Source organism: Mauremys mutica, chromosome 2 (assembly GCF_020497125.1).
Source record: "Mauremys mutica isolate MM-2020 ecotype Southern chromosome 2, ASM2049712v1, whole genome shotgun sequence".
In the NCBI taxonomy this organism is placed as follows: Eukaryota; Metazoa; Chordata; order Testudines; family Geoemydidae; genus Mauremys; species Mauremys mutica.
In genome coordinates, this window is record NC_059073.1 from 211,169,879 (window position 1) to 211,190,299 (window position 20,421).

General features: G+C 42.0%; 1 protein-coding gene across 1 annotated transcript in view; it reads right to left on the bottom strand.

Moving 5' to 3' along the window:
- The window catches only part of LOC123364480 (transmembrane channel-like protein 2), a 54,552-nt gene extending 51,529 nt beyond the window's left edge, over positions 1-3,023 (bottom strand). The window contains 2 exon segments of the mRNA XM_045006660.1: positions 2,617-2,664; positions 2,978-3,023. Coding sequence (XP_044862595.1) covers positions 2,617-2,664; positions 2,978-3,023 — 94 coding nt within the window.
- Between the last annotated feature and the right edge of the window lie 17,398 nt (positions 3,024-20,421).

Consider the following 20,421-nt stretch of genomic DNA (forward strand, 5'->3'; position numbering starts at 1 on the left):
GGTGCAGTCCACACCATCCTCTAGATTATTAATGAAGATATTGAACAAAACCGCCCTCAGGACCAACCCTTGGGGCACTCCTCTTGATAGCAGCTGCCAACTAGACATGGAGCCATTGATCACTACCCATTGAGCCTGACAATCTAGCCAGCTTTCTATCCACTTTATAGACATTTAAATATATGCCAGAATTGTGAAAGCAAATTGTTTAATTTATTCTACTTTTCTTTTAAAAATTGCATTGTTAGCCAACACCTATGTTATAGATGCCCCCCCCCCACATTAATAGGTATTATGTGCATGGTACTAATATTGTATATGTTATGTTAAATATGACTGCTGGGCCATTATGCTAACTGACTTGTATCATGTTCTTCCAATAATTCTGTTCATTCATGCCAAGTATCCCACAACACTTTGCAAAGCTGAACTTAGATTTCATATTTGCCAAAGCTATCAAACTCAAGATACATTCATTCTATGTCCTGGTGCAGTTAAGGAGTGCCTTCATCACCCTAACCCTTGGAATATGGGTTCCAAACAGAAAACGAGACGGGTACATCATGGTACAAAAAAACAAGGTAAAAGCTGATTGGTGAATTTTGGTCTTGTGTGAATATATGTGACTGGTCTTGAAGGCATATTTCTATGTAAGGTGGAGTGCATGCTGGGAGAATTGCTTCTCGGAAGCATTGGTAACATTAACTCTTTCTTTTCTGTATTGTACTGCTCTGTTTCTAGACAATAAGTTGGCTAGGCTTGGTGATTTGATCTCTAGAACATTTTTAATATCGAATCTCAAGTGTGGTGAGCCAATTGGCTATACTTTAGACAACAGCATGTTAATTTAGTGCGCATGAAAGTGGCTTGATTCTTAGCCCGGGAGACTGAAGTCCATTGTCAGTGCAGAACAAATGCATTATAGGCAGTAGAAGCTTCTCCATGCTCTGCCTTAAAAAAGCTGTAATCATTACCTGGAGGGGAATGATCTAGGGAGGAAAAGGTAGACCAGTCTCTATGCACATTCATTTTCTTGTTCATGTTGTCAGTAGAGACACTAATTTGTGACAGTTGTGATGTGGATATTAGAGCTGATCGATAAATTATTTTGCAAAAAAGAAAAAAATATAATTTCAAAGTTTTTTTTCCCATTTCACAGCGTTTGAAAGGGAACGTTTGTTTCTTTTTTAATATTGTGACATATCTTCCCCAAAATGTTGTTAATTTTCTTCCTCCGGCCCCTTTTTATCTCCCAGTGGCAAAAAGAGGATTAAAACAAACACTCTCTAAGGCTTCATTCACTTTCATTTTTGCTTTCTGCCACTAATTTTCAAAATGTCTCCAACTTTGGAAACGTTACACAGTGGCAAAAGGAAAAATGAAAAGTCTGTAACTCTGCCTCTCTAGAATGTTTCCAAAGGTGGAAACATTCTGAAAAGTTAAGAGTGGCAGAAGGGAAAATGGGGGAGGGGAGGGATAGAGAGGAAGAAAAGACGAAGTGGTAAAACAAAACCCTACAGGTCACCTGTTTTGCTGCTTTCAGTGGTGCGCACACAAAAATTAAAATTTAAAAAAAATAGTGGGAAGAAAGGGTAAAAAACAGAGGTCAAAATATTGACATTTTTGGTTTAGATGGGAAAAACTGGGAAATTGTGAAACTACCAAAAACACTTTTAAAAAGGCTTCTTGCTTCTAATGGGAAAAAAAATCAACCAGCTCTAGTGGGTTTCTTGGTCCACTGGAAACTGGACTGAGACCATCAATTAATTTCACAGAGGCCATCAGATGATTATTTTTAGTTACTATTTACCTAAGCTGGATTTGAACTGTGGTCTAGAGGGTTTGTCTATCACCATAAACCATCCACTAACCCAGCAATCCTAGCCCTTATTGTAATGTCTCTTTATTTATTGTATTTGTGAGGGTATTGTTTTAAATTTTAAATCTGGTCTATGGCTTTTCCTGATTTTTGCCATGAGTTGCTAGTCTGTCCTAAATCTATCTTGGCTTTACCTCTCTCCTCGCAAAGTCATATGTAACAGTCTCACCCTTACTGTAATGACAATAATTACATAAAAAGCAGTGAAAAGTGACAGTTTCTAGATGTTTGCATTATCCTGTAAATTCACTCACATCACACCACACATGGAACACAGTGCTGCCTGCTTTACAGTGGCAGACCAAGGAAAGCTTCACTCTGGGTCCCACCCCTTCTCAGGGACACGGAGAGAAGGGGACAGCCAGGTTTAGGAGCATTCTCCTGCACAACATCCTCATTATCATCATCATCATCATCAAAGTCAACTACCTAGGTAGGAAATCTAACTAACTATTGCATAGTAGAGAGGAAAAATGGGTGAGATTATCTTTTTATTAGACCAATTTCTGTTGGTGAGAGAGAAGCTTTCACTCCACTAAAAGGTATTACATCACCCACCTTGTCTCGTTAATATCCTGGGACCAACAGGGCTACAACAACACTGAATATAACCATGCATACCTCATTAGACTATTGCCACTGTGTAGCAAGTCAAACCACAAAATAAACCTTTGGAGAAAAAAGATCTCTTATCATGTATTTCCAAATAAGACAGCAGCTATTATTCTCCACTCTACCTTCGCTCTCGGAGTCACTTTCCACTTGTCCGTCAATCTCCATTCCAACTGCAAGACAAAGCATGTTGAATAATTGAATTTGTTGTTGGGATTTTAACATACAATGTTTTACGCCTGTAGTTCTTAAGTACTGGCTGAGGACCGCAGAGTGCCCTCTTTAATTATATGCTACTGTATTTTATGCTATGAAGTCCTTAATATTTCTTAGCTCTTTGCAAGTGAATTAATAAAAGTTCCCAACACAAAAGAATATCAAATGTATTGACACACACAAAGTGGAGCCTGAAGACACATTTTTACAAATATTTGGTAAAACTGGTACGATATTTCAAAACTGAAATGGTTGGTTGTTCATACTAACCATCTTCCATGATGACCTGTAATGCACATTTCTTTTTCCTCCCCATGATTTTTTTTGCCACAAACACTGTAGCCCTAGTGCTGTGAACACACCAATTATCAGTAAGTTATTTTCCTTCTTTCAGTGCCCAATTATTTGTCTCCATGCTGCTGCGCAGTAAAGTGAGCAGTCCATGAAGCTGTATCTAGTTCACTTTGACATCATTTGCATGCTAGACAGCAACTTCAGGGTCTGAACTTGGGGGAAGGGGAGACACACACTCTGCAACAATCCAATCCAAACACTTTCTGCTCCGATCCTTTTTCGGTGTGGAAAGCACCTGTCAGCATTACATTACATCACATTATTTAAACATGAAGGAAAGCCCTTTGATGGATACTCAGCAGTATCCTATGAAATGCAGACACAAGTCATGTCCATTTTTGACCTAAGCATGTACACTAAAGCTTTGGGAGTATCTAGTTCCAAACTGCAATATCTTTCTTACCTGCATCGATTTATGTAGCCCTATTTATAAGGGCAAAACATCAAATGGCCATCTTAACCCTGTCAATGCTTTGCCTCTCAGGTACACATCTTTGGGTCCCCTATTGTCTTCCATGTACATTCCTACAGAGGACATGTGGTCTAATAACTGATGCACAGGACTGGGCGTTAGAGCAGTGGGGCTCCACTCATGCCTCTCAGAGCTATTGTTCCAGGCTCTCTGCAAGTTCTGCTTTGTTACCTCAAAAATGTGAACCTAGTGTCTTCTTCCCAACCACAACAACTAGAGACTTAACTTTTTTAAATGAAAGTTGAGATTCTGGAGAACAAGATGGTGCCTGTATTGGTGTCTACCAGCTATTTTCAAGCACTGGTCCCACATGTACTCCTTTGGGTGCATCACTAGTTCTGCCTAATGGTGATGTTCTTGTCCATTGAGGTATAGCTGTTGAGAGCAGGGTCATATGACCACTTCGCTGTTGGGTTAAGCATCAAGATTTCCACCTAATCACATAGCCAGTAACTGATAATTCATTCATCATCTAAAATGTAGCTGCAGGCTCAAGCCCTGTTTTTGCACAGTCACAGCTAATTATATAATTTTCAAAAGTGCTTTGGAATACATGGCATGGAAGGTTCACTAGAAATGCAGTTTGATTTGATGTCTTCAGGGCTTGTCTGTATAACCTTTTCCTGAGAAAAAGGCTGTTCAAAAGGGCTGTCTTTCACAGAAGCAGCAATTCAAGGGCTCACTCTCTTGCCCTTAGATGGCCCCTGCTGCTTTTCTCTCTCTCTCTCTCTCTGTGCACTTACCATCTCCAGTCATTAAGCCAAAGACGTGCAAATGTATTAAACTACGAAGTTGGGTAATTCCACAGCCTCATGCTGTGAGGAGGAAAGAGGCTTAGCCTAGGTGCATGTCATCTGATGATTTTATAAACTGAAATAATACCAGAATCCAATTCACATCAATAGTAATCACACATTAGAAATGGCAGTCTTGTCCTCCTCAAAGCTAGTGATCATCATATATTGCAGTATCTGCCTCATTAAACTTGTTAGCGTGTGTGTAGGAAGGCATATGCAATGGCACACAATTATTTTTTTTATCAAAGGGATTTATTAATAGCTATCTGAGTGATTACCCCTCAGTCTTGCAGCCCTTTCAGATTAACCGCATTCCCCTCCATGATGTTGTCTGTCACAATGGCCCTTTCACCCGATCTTCTACTTTGTTTGCTTTAGCAGCGTTAGATCAGATTTGCATGAACACAATAATCATGTCCTGATCAGCATTATCCTCCTCGAAAATTAGAGCAAGCTTTTTTTCTAAGGCTGAAATGCAGGGGCCAGAGCATGATAAAAATGGAAGAGTTCTGTCCCTTTTGGGGTGTGAGCACAATTTTTAATCCTCTGGGAGCATTGCTGGTTTTGTTCTCTATAAGGCTGTTGATTAACACACACAAGCTCTCAGTCCAACTGCCCCTGCTGGGTTAGTGATCACACTGTGTGTAATATGACATTAGCCATGGGAGATTAGTGCTATGCTACAGATTGGTTGGTGTGTGTGTGTGTGTGTGTAAATTGTAACTGCATCTCTGCCTGAGAATCTGACGCATCTCCAGGGTTACCTGGAGAAAATCCATAACTGCTTCACATACAAAAATCACTTGACAGACTACTTGATATCCAGGGGTTCCCTCTTGCTAGTACTTAGGTATTACAGCTCTCTCTTTCCTGATAGAGTGATGGGGAAGTGGTATGAGCATCTCCATAGTATGCACATGGATGCAAAGACATCACAAGGTTAGCAGTCAAAGACCTTGAGACAGGAAGGATTAATTTATCTTTGCAGTATGAAGTGGCATGAATCAGGGAAAGAAAGGTCTGGCACACTGCATATCAGGACTCACTGCATATCACTTGCATCCGAAGAAGTGGGTATTCACCCACGAAAGCTCATGCTGCAAAACGTCTGTTAGTCTATAAGGTGCCACAGGATTCTTTGCTGCATATCAGGACTCACTTTACAATGGTGTGCATGCATTACAGAATCCTAGAGTAGAGAACGGACCACAAAATATTCTATGTATATTTGACATGGATTTATATACTTGTATGATGTGGCTTATTTACTATACAAATGTAAAATAATGAGGATTTGAATCCTCTATTTTTCTTAGTGTATGGGGTTGGTTTCCCTAGGAGGATAAAATATCTTGCATACTTTATTTCTTCCTTAGAATTACGGGCTGGGAAATGAAAGGATTGTTCTTTTACCTCTAAGTTTGCTCCACACGGGATATAAATTAGTAATGCGCAATCATGAACCTAAACAATTATTTATGTAAATGTCAGACTTGTGAATGGAGCATGAACATTTCATAGAACTCTAATTTTTCTGCTTGATATTACTTAGTCATCAAAAAGGAGAGAGACACCTAAGTGTTTAACATGTGACATTATAGTTTTAATATACTGGGACATTAGACTTTGCACCCACATCCAAGTTTTTAAATTAAAAACAGTTTTGAAGAAAGTGTAACTGGATCTTGGAAGCACATGTAACATGCCTCTTAATATTTAATGAGAGAGTATTTCCTTTCTTTCTGTCTGGTAAACAAAGAGCTTTAGCTAATTAATCCCTATATTATATTTATTCAATAGTCATCTCATTCATAAGTGATCTGTGCTTGAGAAGGTTTCCCAATAATACTTGATTTGGGTGTACTATTATTCTGGTGAGGCACTGAAGTTGTAAAATGCAAAAGCAAGCATTAATGCCATGTTAAGTTTGAGAAATCAAGCTCTCCAAAGTCCAGACACTTCAAAAGTTAGAAATGCTTCCTCAACATTAACTCAGCCATATTGCGCATGCATATCAATTATGTCCATCTCCAAACACATGTATATTTAATAATATTCAATAATAGATTACGGTTTATGTGGAACAAAGGAAACCGTTTTCAGCTGTTTCCCTTGTTACACATAAACCATGATGTATTACTGAATATCTATTAAATATACATATGTTTGGAGATGGACATAACCATGTATCCAAATGTCCCTGAACTTTATTTGGATAAAATGAGATTTAGATTTGATCAGGCCCTGTTTGGATTTTGCAAAACAACTCTTGATTGAATCTTGCAAAACCAGACTTGGGGTGCATGTGAGTGTGCACATGTACAGACATTCACAGTGGTCATCACCAAAAAGTCATTATTTGCCAACTTCGCATACAGTAATGTCTGATATGCTCTTATATTTCTCTATACTTAGAATTAGAAATGACCCTGACATTATCTCAGAAACAGTATGGTAACTCTTAGTAAATGCTGACTTTTTTATGGTGTTCGTTGTATACGTGGAGGTAGAGAGTCACATTAAGTTAGCGGAATATGACAAAGAAATTTCTGAGTTCTTAGCACTTAGAACTTTCCTTTTGGAGACCTGAATCATTGCCTATTAACAATTGACTTGCATTGTGTGTGCGTGTAGGGGGAAAGCTTTGTAGAAAGGGTATACTCAAAATTCTCTTATAAATGATATATGTTGTTTGTACATTGTGGCATTAAATTACCTCTATGGATTGCACAGTGAGTTCCACTGAGAGGATTAAGAGTGGCTAGTATAGCTTTTTAAAAATGCTGCATTCTGAATAACAGCTGAGTTCTCAAATCCCCACTTACTAGTGCCATATGTCTCTGTGGAAACAAGCTAGTCACAAAATTCTATGACTGATGAGAAGGGGCAGGGAACAGATGACAAGGGAAGCCATCAAATACTTCCTTTCTCTTCTGTTAGCCTTTTCTGTTGTTGTTGGTTGTTGTTCCTGTCACTAGCTCATCTCATCCAGAGAGCAGCTGAGAACCTCCTAGGAATGAAAACAATAAAAGGAAAGTGAGCTCCAGAATAATCTATTACTGTCTATTTTATTTGAATAACAATTACAGTTAGAAAGATGTCAATACAGATAGTCTGGCAGAATTCAAACAAAAAAGAAACTGGGGGGTACATGCATGCACTGGAATAGTAGGAGGAGGAAGAAATAAGTCATTTGTTAAATGTAACCTGATGAAATTATACAAAACCCCATTTTATTACATGTGGAAGGCTGTGATAGTTATTTCTTTTTTTAAAAAAAACACCATTTTATTGCTAATATTGCTGTCTGTCTGAAATGACATAACTACATAAAGAGATGCCTTTAGATTTCACTTCACATCCATTTGGAAGATATTAGCCTCCTTAGCCTCCTGATTCAGAGCAAACTTAAGTACGTATTTAAACTCATGAATAAGAGCTGTCCTGAATCAGCATGGGCTTAAGTGTACAGTGTAAATGCTCTCCAGAATTAGGACTTAAATGAATAGAAGTCGTGGTCTGGATATATTGGGTGGGGAAGAGATTTTGTGCTCAGGGAGCTGTATTCAGCTGCAAAGCACTCTCCATTATTGGTCTGTGGTGCTGTGCCATAGTTAATTAACTGGAGTTGGTAGGAAGATTTCCATTCTCAGCCTGATATTGACATCCATCCATCCATCACTACCACTCTCCCCTCTAACTTTGTAAGAACCTCCTTTTTTGGCCTAAAGGTTCCCATATCTCCATGTTGAAGAATTTATAAACTCCGCTGATGAAGCCCCAAAGTACCAGGGGAGAGAGAGAGTAAAGGAATGATGAAAACCATTCAGACTGCTCCCCCGATCTCCTAGTAAATGGAAAGAAACCCCTATGTGAGGGACTTGACTGTAGACAGGGCCGGCTCCAGGCACCAGCATTCCAAGCTGGTGCTTGGGGCGGCATTCTGCAAGGGGCGGCAGCCCCCCTTGTTTTGCCCCCAAGTAGCACACCGAATTGCCGCTGCGGGCAGGCGGGGGGGGGGTGCAGTCTGTGTGCCCTTAGGGCGGCAGGCGCGTTTCTGTGGCAGCGGCAATTCGGCGGCAGCTTCTATGTTTAGCTGTCCGGGGCGGCTTCAGCTAAACATAGAAGCTGCCGTCGAATTGCAGCCGCCGCGGAAACGCGCCTGCTGACCTAAGGGCACACGGACTGCCCCCCCCACACAGGGCGGCAATTCGGTGTGCTGCTTGGGGCGGCGAAAACTGTAGAGCCGGCCCTGACTGTAGACAATCTCTGTGTGGGAAACTGTATACATGATGTATGAAGAGTCAGACTCATGTGGAAAGGTTTTTGTGTAGAACACTTTCCATGTGAGGGATTTACATGTAGAAAACATAATATGCAGAAATCTCTTGTGTAGAAAACTTACATAGAAACACCTGAAGTAGACACTTTTTTTCCTGTGCGAGAACATCCCATTAGAAAGCATCCTACTAGAGGAATTCTTATACTGGGGCTCCTCCTTAATTTGCATAAGATCTCTTGGGGAATGAAGGAAACCTCCGGTGCTTAGGCTCCCTAGGTTTCCCAGGAGAGAGTTTGTTTTGTTCTGTTAACTCCTGGGAGGTGCTCAGATAGGCTGAAGATGGATGCTGTAGGGACAGAGCAAGAGCCCCACTTCACCTCCTTCCTGAGCTTTCCTGGAACAGCAGCTGAAACCCACCGCCCCAGTTCTCCCAGGAAGTGAAGAGGCCTGCTGTTATAGTTCTCTGCTTTCTCCTGGGGAAGGAAGAGGAAGCTGGCTGCTCTTGCCTCATTTAAGTATGCCGCTGCATTTTTTTAAAAGATGAAAATGAACAGTTCTTTTCTTCATTTTTCTCTAAAGCTTTTTCCCCCCAGGAAAATTAATACATCTACATAGCAAGGCATAGGGCAAGCTTACTGACCGGGGGAGTGGTGGGGATAAGGGGTTCAAAAGAAGAAGCACACGCTGGGCCTCTGCCAAGAACACTCTGCAGCTGTGCTCTCCCTGGGCTCCTGAAGGCATAATGCCTGCCTGAGACTCTGGTGTAAACTGTCAAAGCTTTATTGACTTCGGTGGGGATATTTAAACTTACACTAGCTGAGGATCTGCCTCAAGAATTCTAGAAGCTCCTGCTGGAGCAGGGTGCTGTCAATCTACCTCATCTGTAGGCTGTGACTTGATGCAAAGGAGTCCATGACAGAGAGAGAGAGAGAGAGAAAGAGAGAGAGCGTCCATAAGGATATATGTAATGCATATGTTTTCTCTGGGATTACCGGGATCTCTGGCACATATTTGTTGGGATTCCCTTTTGAGACCTCTTTCCACTTGGTCTTCAAAAACTCAGTTGGCCTCCAGATTTCATCACTTATTTATCTTTATCTGGCAGACAGCAAAGCTATACTGAGTTGATCAGACTAAAACGCGGAGGGTGGGCATAGAGCGTGCCACACATCCAAAGTTGCACAGGAAACCTCATCCTTTTATATACACTTACACATTACGTTGCATTTGCAATACACCGAATTGCACTTTTGGGGATTGGCTTGGTTACTTTGTAGGAACAAATCCCTGTACAACATGCTCTGTACATGCACTGCCACTGTTCATGTATAACCTGATCTTTACACTCCACTTTGGGAAGATGATGGAGAGAAGGCTGCCTGGCTACTGTACCTATTTCACAGAGAGAGGACTTCAGCCTTCATGGCTGTCAATCTGTCACAAGCCTTTAACTCACATGTGGAGTAGGCCTAAGATACAGAAAGGGGAGGAATGTGATACACTCTAAAATGATACTGGTACAGAACAAACAGGAGTGTATTTCTAGCACTTTATGCGGCTGGGTCTGGTCAATGCTAACCATAAAGTGAACCCTCTAATAATGCAATAAGAGTTCCCTCTTGTGGCAGTAAATTTACATAGCACATTACTCAATTTGGAAAGATTTGTCATGTGTTCTGAGATCTGAGGCTCTCTTTTTAAAGGAATGTGGGTTTTTTTAAAGGGCAAAAGATATATTTATTTCTCCCCATAAGCTCTCCCCACTTGCTGCATCGCTTCCAACTTACTGATGGGGCGTATTTCAATAGCAACTGATTTAGAAATAAGATAGACCAAAATAAGGGAGAAATAAGGGAGACCAAAGATGGTGTTATCTACTTAGAACATTAATTTAGAGACAAAAGGTTGCTGTTGATGCTCAACATAATCTCTGTGGAGCGCCTAGAGAAGCTGAGGATCAGAGTCAGGGATATTTGGAATGTTTGTAAAGGACCACTATTTAAGTGCTAAAACTCACACACAACCCTCTAGTGGCTACAGTGATTTCAGACCTCTAGCTTATTTGGAAACTTGTTCTTTGAGTGTATTTTTTTGAATGCAGCTAGGAACTATGCTCAGACCTCAGCATAAGCAGCTGGGCTCCTACAGGGAGCAGCTGTGAGCTGCTCAAAGAGTTTTCTCCACCCCTTTTTTTGTTTTGAAACTAACAAAGCTCGAGGGTACTCCAAAGAATAATCCTGCTGCCTGAGATAATTGGGAATGGGAAGGTGGGCCAGTAATTCTGTTCTGTAGCTAAGGCCCAAAAATACTATGACACGTTCTGATAGTACCGGTGAAATGCAGCCACCACAGAGGTGGAGAGTAAGAGTATAGTGAACTGAACAACAGTGGGCAGTATGGGGAAAACTTTGGGCAAAGAGGCACAAAATCTCTTCAAAAATTACCACAGGAAAGATGCAATCAGAGCAGACAGTACCTTGTTTTTTAAGATTTCATCTTAAATCAGCCCTGCCAGGATTTGAACCCCTGGCCCTTGGAAGTCTAAATATATAGAACCTGAAACTACATCCTCCCTTCTTTAGTTTGTTTCTTAACTTCTAATATGATTTTGTTCCTTAAAGCTAACTTCTTCTTTCAGGAAAAGTGTCATCTTTGCAAAACAACAGAAACGCTGCAGCTTTGCAGGAGTAAAATAGCAGTGACTCAAAGGCCCTATCTGCCTTTGAAGGGACGTGCTCTGAAAATTTGAAGGGACATGCTCTGAAAATTTTCCACACAGCTGAATACTAGATAAAGTCTAATGTTAGCAACATGGGAAGCCCTAGTGTAGACATGCTGTCAGGTGCCACTAGCATTATTAACACTTAGACCTCCTCTAAGCAGGGCTAAATGATAGTGTTAAAATTGCTGCTGTGGTTGGTACACCATTCACACCAGGGATCCCACTGTTGCTAGTACTGGGGGAACTGAGCTGGTGTTAGCAATGGCAGGGCATTCGTAGATAATTTCCTTAGTGTACACGAGGCCAAAGAAATGACTCTGAAGGGAATTTCATCTAATGCTCTTACTCTTCTTTGTTTACCTTCACCTTTCAAAATGTGCTTTCCTGCTGTTTTCTTTTTTGCTACCCATCCGTTCTCAGCCCATTATTTCTAAACAAGCCTCTCGTCTTCCATAATCCATCCTCTCACACCTATTATTTCCGTCAGAATCTGGCTGTTCCTCAAGTGCCTGGTGTTTTGTACGTAGCACTTTGGGTTCTATTGATTATTATAAACCTATTTATTCATCCTTTAAAGCAGTGTTGTTTTCACCCTGCTGATTTTAAGGAATTACAAAATTCATCAGTAATAGCAGAGTCTGCACAACACAAAAGGGCAGAACTGGGAAACAATCCCTGGCTTTTTCCCCCTCCATTACTAAAACATGCACTAGCAGGAATCTGAAAACCTGCCCAAGACAGTGAATGTTTCATTTTGGCTACTGATGAGGTAATGCTGGCAACTGGCACACTTCCCATTCCCCAGCCTTAGAGAGATTTTTGCATTCCATTGCGTTAGTTTCTTCAGATTAATTAGCCAACTCTGCCAAGGGCCAGAAACCTCAGGCTAACTGTCAGCGTATTGGTGCTCCAGAGACAACTTTTTGTTGGCAATTACTCTATATCCCCTCTACCCCAAAACTGACATGGGGAGTGGAACTGGGGGACTCTGATCCTCCCACAGGGGGAGCAGCACATAACCGGCATGGACTGTGCTCTCACCCTGTCTCTGATGGAGTGTCTGACACATCGCCAGTTGGGGAATGTTGTGTGACTCTGGAAGCCCAGTCAGGCCACGTAAGGCTAGTTGAGGGCAGTTGGACTTAAATCAACAAAGAAATCAAGCCTCTAAGCAGTGCACACTCTGACAGGAAAGTGGCTTGTCTCCCTGTTGACATTGGGTTAGGGATGGCCAGCACTACACCCTCCAGTTAGATTCAGCACCATCGTGATTAACTCATGGACAATTCCCAGACAGAGCGAGGCAAAATTAATCAGACAATCTTTATTATTTATTCATCTCTTACTGAGCCAATTCACTTTTAAAACACACATCTCTGCTCAATATATGTTACAGAACTATGCACCACCAATTCTCTGACTCTGTTTCCAACCATTATTGTCAAAGACACAGCATAAACCAGGCCAGATTAAGGCAATCGGGGGCTCTAGGCCTGCCACAACAAGGGGGCTCCCATGGCCCTGCCCCTCATTTGGAGTGGCAAGTGCCACCCACACAACAACTGTCTGCTGGAAAACCCCCCATCCATCACACTTATTTGGACAGACTAAGGCTCCCTTCCTCACTGGACAGGTAGAGTAGCAGCAGCAGAAGGGGGTAGGGCACCTCACCCCAGAGCGGAGCAGGTGGGTGGTGGTGTCTTGGAGTTAACACAGAGAAGCATACAGCATTTTCCCCCTTTCTGTACTATTGTTTCAGGGTGTCTGCAGACTCAGGAAGATGTTACTGAATTGGTTACATTCAGGTCACCTTTTCAAGCTTTTCTTAAGGGGGCAACGCTTTTTCTCTGTGAGTGCAAACCAAAGCTGAGACCCTGATGTAATCACATGACTCCAGAGTTCCTCGACATGGGTCTATAGTGCTTATGTCTTAATCAAGCCCTGACTAACTGATTGAAATGTAGTTTTATCATTTAGAATAGGCCCTAAGCAAAGAATATCCTTGACTGCTGCCCCATAGGATAACTGCTGATGGTTCCTTGCCCCACTAGACCATTCTCCTCTGGCATATGCAATTGTTTGCACACACATTGAGAGGTTGGGTGAGGCCCTTTTAAAATATAGGGATAGCTAGAATTTAATATGTAACTATATGAATTAATATTAATATTAATTTTCATTGCAAGAACACTTAGTGAGATTTTTTTTATCTCAAGCTATATTTCTCCTCCCTCTCACTCCAACTGCATCTTGCCTCCATTGTGTTTAACAAAATACAGGCAAGGCCTGCATTCTATTTCAGCATCAAGCGAGAGAGATGATATTCCTGCTGAATGATGAAAGATATAAAAACAATCCCTTTTCTTGAGAGACCCTATTTGCTCAATGAATTTGTACGGAGGCCACACTGGGAATGGGGTGAGTAGGAAGAGCCCCATTTTCTTTGTCCCCTGATTGAGCTAGATACACAGCAAGAAATCACTACTGAAAGCTGCAAATGTGGGATTTTTAGGGGGAAGGAAGCCAAACAGAGGCACTGAAGCTATGAACTGAGGTCAGTAATGCAGCATAGCTATCAAATGATAAAAATACAACAAACAAGGGGAGAGTACAGTCCGTGAGCAGAAAGTTTGGCCCTAGTTCAGCAAAGTATTTAGGCACAGGCTTAAGGTTAGGCACATGCTTAACTTTAAGCAATTGAGTAGCTCAATTGATTTCAGTGAAGCTATTAAAATACTTAAAGTTAGGCATGGGCTTGAGTATCTTGCTGACTCAGGGCCCAATGGAACACTTGGTGACAGGTGACAAACCAGAAATGAATTTAGCACTAACTCCATTGCAGTCATGGGGTTAATTTAGCCCAGAGAGGTTGGAGGGCAATGTTCTAAATTGCCTCTAAACTTTGGTTTCCTTTGTCATCATCCCTTCCCTTTCCTTCATTAAATGTGCTAATACTGAGCTGTGGTATCAGATCTCAAGACAACAGACCAGCATATCTGCTTTCCTGAGCACTCTTCCAAGATTGTTTATGATACCCATAGAAATGACGTGCAGTTAATACAGTTCAGTGGGAATTTTGCTGCAGTGATTCAGCAGCAGATCAAATATCTATGAAATGTCCAACGGAAAAATCTTTCTCTGACAGTCTATGCATTGACCTGCTTTTGAGCAGTCATTTAATTCTGTGCATATGAACCAAAAATGCCTGCGGAGATTTTTATGATAAGAGAGATACCAATTTCCACAACTCTTGAGGGGTGCTGCTGTCTGTGGATGTGACTAGATTATGAAAAGCCCTCGCTCTACATGGACGTTATGCAGGGAAGCTGAATCTCTTACTGTGTTCATTATCCTTTGATTCTTTTTTTTCCAATTAAAAAAAAAAGCTTTCATTTATAGGCCCAAGAATAGTTTACTAGTATTAATAATTAGTGCTTGTATAGCATCTTTTGTTAAAAAACCACAAATCATGTGCACAGTAAGCCTTGCAATGCCCCTGAGGAGATATGCAGTAAATATTAGCCCTATGTTATAAATATTCTGAAGTGCAGAGACACTGACTTGCCCAAAGATCACACAGTGAATAGGTGACAGAGCTGATAGAACCAGGGCTGGCGCCAGCGTTTTTGCCACCTCAAGTGGCGGGGTGGGGGAAGAAAAAAAAGCCGCAATTGCCAGCACTTCGGTGGCAGCTCCACCACCACCGCTTCATTCTTCGGCAGCAATTCAGCGACAGGTCCTTCCCTCCGAGAGGGACCGAGGGACCCACGTGCCACCCCAAGAACCTGCTTGCTGCGCTGGTGTCTGGAGCCGGCCCTGGATAGAACTCAGGAATCCAGCCCCCAAATTCTTTGCTCTACCTGTAGAATGCACTGGATCGTAGGGGAAATGAATAGATTTGATCATTTCCCTTCCATATTAATTTCAACAAATCATACTGGAATGTGTGTGTATATAATTAATGCAATATTCACGTTGCACAGTTAAAAATTTAAAAAAAATCAGGAAATGCAAAAGTGAAGGTTCATCAGGATTATCTTGATTGTATTGCATAGCCTGTTTTTTTATTTTTAAAATATAAACGGTGCCATATTACACTGCACATTTTAACCAGAAATGCAGGAATACAGAAATACGACATGCACAGCAGCTGATTTTATATCACTCTTGGAACTTCTGCATTCTCTGACTTTTTGTGATTTTTTTTTTAAATGTACAACCTAGATGCCATATTAACCTATTTTTAAAATTTAATTACAGTTTTTGGGCAGAGGGAGGGGTATCTGTATTGTGAATGTGGTTGAGGTAATACAGTGAAGGTGAAATCCTGCTTGTAGTTGTCAGGGTTGGATGGGAACTAAAGTAGGGATTTCCTGTTTTTGTTTTTTGTTGATGGCATATGCACGTATGGTTTCTAACAGTTTGTGGGACTATATGTGTACATGTGTATTGACGTCCACCATTTAATAGTGAGACATGTTACAGTTTATACAATTATTTTTTACTCTCAGTGAATGAAAAATAGCTACCAAAAATATTCATCTTCAGGCAGAAACCAAGCATTGGCTTCCAGTCTGAGCTATAGACAATGGATACTGCCATGCATCTGCTATACTAGAGCTTTGCAAACTTTGTGACTAGGAAAGTAGTAAACTCAGAAGTTTTGCTTTTTGTGAATATTGTTTTTGGGGGGAGGGGTTCATCCTTAAGGGTTTGCACCCCAAAGCTTCACTTTGAATTTCAGGTTTGAATGAACCTAACATCTAAAGTAAATGGCCATTACTTCGTTACTCAGGATGTGAAACTGAATTTTGCACAATTTTGATACAAGACAATGAATCAGCTCAGGTTTGCTTGAGAGGCTGGTGAATCTCTACAAATCTTTTCTATGAATTTTGGGTCAGGTAACAATTTGTCACAAAACATGACATTAAATTGGTTTCAAGCAGCTTGTGGTTGTGTTGTGAATCTCTCGCTTAGCTCTGTGTGTCTGACCATTTTTTGAGAAATGTATTGCAGAATGATGGGGCAGATTGTGCTTTAATTTACGCTGCTGAAACCCACTTTGTAGTAATAGATGAATCTAGCCTCATGTTTTACATGTTACCTGTATGAAGTTGTCACATTTGCTCAGTTTGTAGGGCAGTTGGCTGCACTTCCTTCATTGGAGATTAATGCTGCAGGCACTTCCATTTGTAGCACAGTTCCATTTGTTGTGTCTCTGTTCAGTGGGTTAGAGAATAGCTGAGGTAAATTATGAAGATCTGGAAGGTAGAAGAGGAGGAGGTGGTCTGAGACATAATACAGGTCACTTTAGAAAACCTGTTACCCCAGATGCCATCTTTTATATTTTGCATTGAATGCATGGAGAGCTGCTGCCCCCTCTTCCCCCCAATGTTTATACTCTCACTGCATTGGCTTGCTCTTGGTGCAATTTGTTAGCAAACAATTGTTTGCGTTGAGATGGTTCAATTATACTTTTAGCTTTATAATATGCCTGTGGTTTGGTTGTTAGTATAAGGATTGTTGTGAATACAGGCCTCTCTTATCTCTTACCAGTCTGAGCTTGTTTTGGTCATTAAACTGAGAGAGCAGTCCACGCAGGCAGAGTTGGTGAAAACAGCTATAATCAGACAGCACTGCTGTGAGCTCTTGGAATCCTCCAGTCCAGCTTGGCAGAAGGGGTTAAGCACTCTATATGTGGGTTCTGAAATCCCCCCGTTTAAACTCCCTTTTGGCAGGGAATTTCCATTCTCTTTGTGTAACAGGATGAGAAATTCTGGTAGCTCCGGTTAGAAAAAGCTTTGCTATTAAAGTACATTCTCTCTTCCATAAACACCAGAGCATTTTGTTTTATTTGGCTTTATGGAATTGTAAAGAGCTTTCTCTGAGGCGTGTGCCTCTGTGCACACAAAAGGAACTTGAAATGCCCTCCTTCTGACCTGTTGAATTAGAGTCCCTTTTGGGCTTAGCTACGACTTCAGATCTTACCCTGTTAAGTTGTGCTAAAATAGTTTCTAATAGGTGGTATTTTATGTTACTAAAATACTGCTGTTACGACTTTACATGTATGTGAAACACATGAATTAAGTCTAACATCACATCTGATGAGGAAGCTGCTGTTATCCCTATTTTGATAGGGAAACTGAGGTACAGGTCAATAAAATGACTTACTCCAGAAAGTCACTGCTGAGATGAGGACTTAGATCTCTTGGTTCCCAGCCTTGTGTCATAGCAGTAGGTATAGTAGTGTGACTAGCAGCAATTTTTTACCTCCCACATTTGTGATTTCATAAAGCTGTTTTTATATGCTTCAGAACATTCTTACAAAAGGCAATTTTCTGTATTTGACCAGTCATATATTTTCTATTCCCATTGATGTTGTGATTTGAATAAGAACTTATTTCTTCTGCTTGAGCACCTGCAACAGCGCCAAACTTATGTTTTTATGAAATTGCAATCTGTCACTCCAGGAATGTATAACCGCTTTAAAGACCAAGTTGGAAGAGAACATGAGCTAGAAAGGATCAAAACTCTTAATAATTAGTGAAGATGGCAAGAAAAATGATGAAAAATGTAAGGTCCTGTTTTTTGTACCTCGGTGGAGGCAAACCTAAGTGGGTCATGCATTTCCTTTGGACAGAGGAAGTGCATCTAAAGTCCACAGCAATTCAAATCTTAGGAGACCCTGCTTACGTGATGTCAGCCATCTTGGCTGGCACTGGGTATTGAACTGGGGATCTCCCTAACTAAATGTGGATTGACCTAAACAGTGAGACTCTCTAGCTAGGAAGTATAACAGATTCACGTTGTCTGTGAATTGGGCCCAGAGGGGAAGATGTAATACATGCTGACCAGTGGGTTACACTTGTGCTAGTTACTTAACTGCTCTCTGCCTCAAGTACTCTCTCCATTTTATAGAGGAGAAACTATCTACCTCACCAGCATGTAGTGAAGCTCAGTTCATTGTTTGTACACGTCTTTAAAATCTTTGGATGAAAGGTACTATGTAAGTGTGAAATATTGTTATGTCTGAAACATTTTCCCTGAATCAAAATGCTCCTTTTCAAGGGACACTGTCAAATACCTTAGCTCACACATTCTGAAATGACTGTAACCCAACAGGAAATACCCAGTGGGCTCATTTAAATAAATATCTAAATCCAGCATTAAAATCAGTAAGAATTATTTTAAAGATAGGTACAATGGGGCCAGATCATCAGATGGTGTAAATCAGTGTATCTCCTTTTCAAGTCAATGGAGCTACATTGACTTACACACCTGAGGATCTGGCCCTATATTTTGCTGGGCATCAGTAAACAATGTTTTCTGTTCTTGCTTCTGCCTTCTCTGCAGTATCAGTTAATTAACGCACATTATTTCCTGCACTATGCAGGCTCCTGCACACACAAGGAATGAAGCTGGAGCCCCAAGGCATCAATAAATAAAGTGGAGCCATATTTGATTGTTCTCTTAAAAGGCAAGGAAGAAAATCAAGGTGTGTGAAATAACTTGCAATCAACAAGGAAATAACATGGATTAAAAGTCTTTCAGAATTTATAAACAGTGGTGTAATTGGCTACTTGATCTGAGTGTACATTAAGTTTTTCTGTGTCACCCTTTATTTCCAATGCACTGGATGGCTTTTTATCTTTGCATCTGCAATCTGAGTACATTGATAAAAATTTCAAGGAGCAGCAGCACACAAATTTCAAATTCTCACTGGTTTTAAAGCCTTTTAAAAATGTTACCAGTTTTAACAATCTTTTGTCTTTTGAGAGAATAGTTTTTCCTGGCATTGGTGTATACTTGCAATTAGTGATATTCTACTATTATCAGACACCTGTCTAATTGCCCACAAAAGCTGCATATCCCAGTGGCATGGGAGGTTGTATGGAGTAGTGACTGGAGTTGGGGACCACACCCTTGGGTTCTGTTCCCAGCTCTGCCAATGGTATTTGTGTGGGCTTCAGCAATTTTGAAAATTGGCATAAGCTTATCCCCCTTACTGTTTAAAATTCTTCCCCCTACCAGAGAAGCCATCTCCTGAGCACCACCTCCTGGCCGGAGGTCATTGTGGCATTCTTTCAGTTCTTCGAGTGATTGCTCCTATGCATTCCAGTTAGGTGTGCGCGCCGCGCGTGCACGGCATCTCGGAACTTTTTTACCCTAGCAACTCCGGCGGGCCGGCTGGGCGCCCCCTGGAGTGGCGCCGCTATGGCGCTGAATATATACACCCCAGCCGGCCCGTCCGCTCCTCAGTTCCTTCTTACCGCCCGTGACGGCCAGTTGGAACTGTGGAGTGCTCTCTGTCCTCCACTACCCTAGCTCTCGCTAAAGGTTTTTTTGTATATAGTTAGTTCATAGTTCGTGTAGATAGTTGTTATAGTTAGTTAGTTAGGTTTAGTGTTAAGGTTAGGGGGGTTTCCCCTCCCTTTCCTCTCCCGGTGCGGGCTCATGCCCAAGGCACCGGGCTTTAAGCCCTGCGCAATCTGCCAGAGGCCTATGCCCATCGGAGACCCGCACGACGCCTGTCTTCGTTGCCTCGGCGAGGGTCATCGGACAGACAAGTGTCAGATCTGTTCTGCCTTCAAGCCGAGAACACGTAAGGAGCGGGACTATAGACTTAAGCAGCTCCTCATGGAGGCGTCGTTACAGCCCCCGGCACCGACCGCGCCGGCACCGAGAGCCTCATCGGTGCAGAGCGCACCGGCTGCTCCGAGCCATTCCGGCACCGCGGCGCCGCAGCCTCAGCCGGCGACCGCAAAGACCCGGCACCGCTCCCTTTCGCCTGCTAGGAAGCGCAGGCTGGCGAAGGCGATCGCTAAGTCCCGCGCTGAGGACTCAGCCAAGACTGTTGCGCCACCTGCCACTCCTGCGGTGGCCGTGCACCAGGCGGGCACCGGGCCCTTGACTCCGGCGCCGCAAGGGCCGTCGAGTCCGGCACCGCCACGCTCCCCGGCACCGTCCGCGCTTGAGCCACGACTGCCGTCGACGCCGGAGACATTCTCCGCAGCACGTGAGCTGATACAGCTCGTAGAGGCACCGAGCCTCCGGCCCCCGGCACCGCCGGTGCGGGCTGTCGCG